Source organism: Dendropsophus ebraccatus, chromosome 11 (assembly GCF_027789765.1).
Source record: "Dendropsophus ebraccatus isolate aDenEbr1 chromosome 11, aDenEbr1.pat, whole genome shotgun sequence".
In the NCBI taxonomy this organism is placed as follows: Eukaryota; Metazoa; Chordata; class Amphibia; order Anura; family Hylidae; genus Dendropsophus; species Dendropsophus ebraccatus.
The window spans coordinates 79,153,087-79,159,086 of NC_091464.1; the positions used below are offsets into that span (position 1 = coordinate 79,153,087).

Sequence of the window (6,000 nt, forward strand, 5' to 3'; positions counted from 1 at the left end):
TTCCCCCCATGTATATGCCCCCACTGTGTTGTCTTCTTATAAATACCCCCCCTATGTTACCCCCTATGTATATGCCCCCACTATGTTGCCCCCCATACATATGCCCCCACTGTGTTGTCTTCGTATACATCCCCCCCATGCTACCCCCCATGTAGATGCTCCCACCATGTTGCCCCACTGTATATGCCCCCTTGTCAAGTAGATAAAAACAAAAGGGGGGGGGGAAACAACAACAACAACAACAACTCACCTTTAACCTCGTTCCCCCGTCGCAGCTCCCTTCTCTGCGGTGTTGGATGGCCCCCGGCTGACGCTGGCTCCCTCCTTTCATCCCCTGTGCCCGCCGCTCCGCACTCCTGAACTCCCGGCCGATGCTCCACTACCTGGCGGTGTCCCCGGGATTCCCCTGCAGCACACGCATCAGGAAGGTCAGTGTGCGCGGGGGCTTTTACTTCCGGGTCAGGGAGCGCTCCCTGACCCGGAAGTAACAGCCCCGGCGTACACAGCTCCCTGATGCGTGTGCTGCAGGGGAATCCCGGGGACACCGCCAGGTAGTGGAGCATCGGCCGGGAGTTCAGGAGTGCGGAGCGGCGGGCACAGGGGATGAAAGGAGGGAGCCAGCATCAGCTGCGGGCTCGTCCTGGAGAGCGGAGCGGCGGGCGCACAGGATACAGGGAGAGGGGCCGCGGGCCCCTCTCCGTGGCGGGCCGGGTCGCAGCAGCGACCGCTGCGACCACGGTCGCTACGCCACTGGCAGCATGGCAAGGAAGGGTTTATACCATGCACTGAATGGCTACCTCTGCTGATAGCAGTGCTGTAGCTTCCATAGAGGCAGGAAAGGCGGTTGCTATAAGGCCCTTGGAGGGAGGGGGCCCTGCACAGGGAAGATAAGAGCCTCCTGTGTCCTTTTGCTTAACCTCTTATGTACTGCAGTTTGTAAGTGACCCAGTGTTCTTTTACATGCTGCAACACAAAAAAAGGTTAACAATTAGCTCTCTGCCTCACTACTCTGATAACCTTTGACCTCTGTTCTCTGAGCTCCTGCAGAGGTCAGGGGTTATAAGTGCAGGAGTAGTGAAGGAGAGAGCTAATTGTCTTCTGTATTAACCCTTTTTTTGTGTGGCAGCATGTAAGAGAACACTGGGTCACTTACATACTGCAGTATATAAGGGGTTAAGCAAAAGGTAGTCTGCTCCTGCACCTATGTATATAACCATGAGGCTCCTAATAGGCTGTTATTGTTAAATACAGTGGATGGGCAGAACAAGTAGACATTGGCTTTCTACTCTGCCAGTCACTGTTGTGGCTGCACGCAGGATTCTGACCACAAGAGATTTCTTTATTGGCCACATCACCGAAAATGTATATATAGATGGACCAGGCGATCTTTTTCTGCCGAGAATCTTCTATGTTACTATGTCCACTATGTCATTGAGCCAAACAATAGACAGTGAACAGCAGATTGCAGGAAAGTGAGACACCTAGTGGCCAAACTTTAGAGCTTTTTTATATTGGTAAATTAAGGCTGCATTCACACGGTCAGTGTTTTTCCCGGTCTGTGATTGTGGTCTGGCAGCTACCTCCGTGATCCGTGCAAAACAGTCCGTTTTTCATCCGTTTTGCATCCGTGTCCGTTTTTTTCACGGATGTGTGTTAAAGCATTTTAAATTACATTGATTACATCACATCCGTGTTTTTCACGGATGAACACGGATGTCACATCCGTGTACATCCGTTAAAAACACGGATCTCATTGATTTCTATGGGGAATTCTTTCCGTGCATCCGTTCCGAATAATGACATGTCCTATTTTTTTAACGGAACGGATCACGGATCCGTGAAATCACGGAACATATGAATAGCCCAATAGAAAGTAACGGACTGTAAAATTGTCCGTGAGCACGGACAACTTCCCGGAACGTGTGAATGCAGCCTAAGTGATACTCAAATGAAATGTAATCACATAGGTTACAAAATGGCGGGGGGGGGGGGGGATTTGCTTGAAGTCAAATTAAAGGGGTACTCCGGTAAATCTTTTTCTTTCAAATCAACTATCTGAAACCAGTTGATTTGAAAGAAAAAGATTTTCGCCAGAGTACCCCTTTAGGCTACTTATATACTGTATTGAAAGAAAGAATACATGAATACAATGTCCTTGTAATGTTGCAGTGTTGCAGCTCCACCTCCCTCCATCAAGTTACAGACCCCCACCCAGTTAAGGACAACTGAGAGACCACCGACCACAGAAAGGCAGCCTGGTCAGTAAATGTCGCCCTTATTATAGGACATCTATAGTACATCTGGCCATCTATATCACACATTACTCTTCTGCCTCCAGACGCCACGATTAAAGAAGTAAATGGAAGGACGGCCAATACCGTTATACTGGACCTGTTACAGAAGATGATGGCGTCTGCAGATACATGTAGGGTTTAATGTTTCCTGTACTTATAACAAAACGGCTGTAAATCCATTACTCTGACATTACTAATGGAAATTGTGATACTGAATTCTGAAAGTATTACTGTCAGCAGACACCAGGTCTTTACCTGCTGCAATCCTGTCTTCTCCTTAAAGGGGTCCCTCACAAAAAAAAAAAATCTTCCAAATCAACAGGTCCCAGCAAGTGCCAGAGATTTGTAATTTACTTTTATTAAAAGTTTTCAAGTCTTCAAGTACTTATCAGCTGCTGTATGTCCTGCAGGAAGGGGTGTATTCTTTCCAGTCTGACACAGTGATCTCTGCTGTCACCTCTGTCCATGTCAGGAACTGTCCAGAGCAGCAACAAATCCCCATCGAAAACCTCTACTGCTCTCCAGACTGGAAGGAATACACCACTTCCTTCAGGACATACAGCAGTTGACTTGAAGATTGGGGATTTTTTTAATAGAAGTAAATTAAAATAAAAGCTCTTTCTTACACCAGTTGCTTTAAAAGAAAAACAAAATGGGGAACTACACCTTAAACCATGCAGAGTCTTTATAAGTTTGGTAGTTTCCCACTAACACCCTATATTCTTCCAACCCCATAGAGCAAGAATTCAGCCAAGACATACACGGTTGCTTATGTATCGCCCTTTATTTCACTAATATGCAGTAATTGTATGTAATGTGTTAGAGAACTATTCCTCTATAATCGGCTCTAAGAACAAGTAAATAATTTGCTTCTTCTCTTCTGGTTTCAGTAGAAATCATAGCAGCTTGAAGCCATGAACAAAATTCTAGAAGATTCAACACAAAGGAAAAACAATAGCAACAGCGCCACACTGTGGATATGTGACATATAGCAGAAAGACTCTATATTAGACTATATTAGACATTCATACTTATTGAACAGCATGTAGGTTTTGGAGTTTGTATTCATTCACAGCCGCTGTGTTACATGTTATGTAACACAAAGTAATGTTGTTATCTTTGTTAGTGTTTTGTTTTTTGCTATGGCATAGCAGTGATCAGTGTATGAAATCTAATGTAATAATGTAAAAGTCCCCTAAGGGGACCTAAAAAGTGTAAAAAAAATAAATAAATAAAAGTTTAAAAAAAAAGTCCAAAGCTCCTCCCCCAATAAAAGTGAAAATCACCACCCCCTTCCCATTTTATACATAAAACAGATAAAAATAATAAAATTAATTAACATATAATATACCGCAGCGTTCGCAATCATCCAATCTATTAAAATAAAGCATTATTATTCCTGCACGGTGAAGGGCGTGAACAAAAAGCGGTAAAAAAACGCAGATTGCTGAGATCATGGTGCAGAAAATGACACCCCATAGGACCCTGTAGGTGTAAAAATAAAAGCGCTATAAGAGTCACAATAGGGCCATTTTAAATATGCCTATTTGCAAAAAAAAGTTTTACTGCTAATAAAAATAGTAAAACGTTAGAAAGCCTAGTAAACCTGCATATGTGTTCAGAACGACCTGTAGAAAAAATGCCGGGTTTACCGTAAAGTGCATTACGTAAACATGGAACCCCCCAAAATATGCAGACTTCACCTTATAAATGATATTTTGGGGGTTCCATCAGGCATTTTATAGAAAGATTGAAAGCTGACATTACAAAGTACACCTGTTTCTGAACAAAGCAAGCCCTCACATTCGGGAGACGGAGGGGTTTTTGCTGCTAAGTTCTACTGAAGTCTATGGAGCTAAATTGTAATACCACACACAACCTAAGGGCAAGGGTGGCGCTGTTTTAGCAGCAACACTAATCCTAGATAACCCTTTTAGGTCTAAACACAGTAATACTGCTGACTTATGTATGTGATATTAGTTTCCACAACAGATTTGATGACTTAGTCTTCTAATCCTATTTTCTTCCTTTATAGTTGTTAATGGTCAGACACTTGCAGAAAGGGATATATTAAACAGTATTACAAGAAAGCATCTAGAACATTACAGGGAAGATGTAAAGAATGCAGAGGTAAGTAATTTATCTGCTTGCTGATCCCCCTCCTCATACAGTGTAAGGCTATGTTCACACAACGTATATTTTTGTAAAACCACAGCAGAACGGGCGTGATTATAACAAAAATATACGTGGCTTTGCTGCCTATGGGATCTCGGCCGGAGCGTATACACATAGTATACGCTCCGGCCGGGATCCCCAGCGGCGCCGCAAACAACTGACATGTCAGTTTTCTGCGCCCGCTATTCAGTGAATAGCGGCTGCAGAATACCGTCAGTGCACACTATGGAGCGAGCCGCTCCAGACGCACGCTCTATTGTGTGCTGTAGGGAGTTCTGATGCGAGTGCAAATGGATGCGCCCGCATCAGAACTCTGCAGCTTGAAAGATCATCCGTCCAGTAGTGCAGTACTGGCCAGGATGATCTCTTCAGAGACCGGTCGTTCCGTGATCCGGCCGGGTCACGGAATGGCCGGTCTCTTACAGCATATGAACATAGCCTAAGGGTCCTTTTACATGCCCTGATATGGGGACATGCAAGGGTGCAAGCAAGTGCAAAAGATGCAATTAGCCAATGATTAGGCGCTTTCCTGCTCCTTGGCTGATCGCTGACACTTTTACAGGGGCCGATTGTTGCCCAAAGGAGCAGTGTTTCTAGAAATGCTCTCGAAACACTCCTTGCAGATTATCGGCCCCTGTAAAATGAGTTTACGCTCTTGTGAGTAGGAAGCCCGAGCTCCAAAGCTGTTAAATCTTTGTGCAAATATACTGAAACGGCCGATCGCTGATCGTCCGGGCAGCCCATAGTATACAGCAGCATCTGCTGCCGACGCTCCTATTCAACGGAGCGACGGCAGCAGATCGCTGCTATATCAGTCGCTTGTTTTTCAACGTGTTGAAAAACAAGCGACTGCAACGATCAGCCGACATGAACGATGTCGGCTGATCGTTGCACTCTATTCCACGGGACGGATTATCGTCCTATACTACTGTGTGAAAGCTGATAACTGAGCCTTTATCTTTTAGATTGAAATATTCGGTCATGAACTGGAGCTGAATGAACTGGACAACATAGAAGAACCCAAGAGAACGACCATATCCAAGAGGTTATCCGAAGCAATAAAAAGACAGTCAGAAGCACGTTATATGGCTACAGTGACAGCAACCACACAAAACCTATCCCAAAATGTTACTTACTCTATTTAGGCTGTTACAGGCAGGCCTAATGGCAATCTAGAGTGATGTCTAGTAACATTTCACACTGCAAAGGAAAAACATTCACACTTTATATAGCCTAACTAAGGGTAAAACATTATCTTTTAATCTGCAGCAGCTGAGTCAATGTGGCGTGGCCTAGATTGTCTGTGCCCTGGGCCTGCAACACCTCTCCTTTCTTTTTCCCCACCTTCGCCCCTGGCAGGATTTCTTCTATTCATCACAGTGCACTGTTTAGACAAGTGATGAATAGGTGAAATCCCAGGGGCATTCCTAATGATGAGCAGGGAGGAAGAAAGGAGAGGCGTCTCAGGCCCAGGGCATGGACGCTGTAGGCCACACCACATTGACTCAGCTGCTGCAGATTAAAAGATCAT

The 6,000-nt window shown here is 44.9% G+C and overlaps 1 protein-coding gene across 1 annotated transcript in view; it reads left to right on the forward strand.

The window, feature by feature from the left end:
• The window catches only part of LOC138767426 (uncharacterized), a 48,210-nt gene extending 42,460 nt beyond the window's left edge, over nucleotides 1-5,750 (forward strand). Inside the window, exons 16-19 of the mRNA XM_069944929.1 lie at nucleotides 2,170-2,258; nucleotides 2,339-2,425; nucleotides 4,330-4,424; nucleotides 5,435-5,750. Coding sequence (XP_069801030.1) covers nucleotides 2,170-2,258; nucleotides 2,339-2,425; nucleotides 4,330-4,424; nucleotides 5,435-5,614 — 451 coding nt within the window. The 3' untranslated portion in view covers nucleotides 5,615-5,750. The remainder of the gene's footprint in view (nucleotides 1-2,169; nucleotides 2,259-2,338; nucleotides 2,426-4,329; nucleotides 4,425-5,434) is intronic.
• The last annotated feature ends 250 nt before the right edge of the window (nucleotides 5,751-6,000 follow it).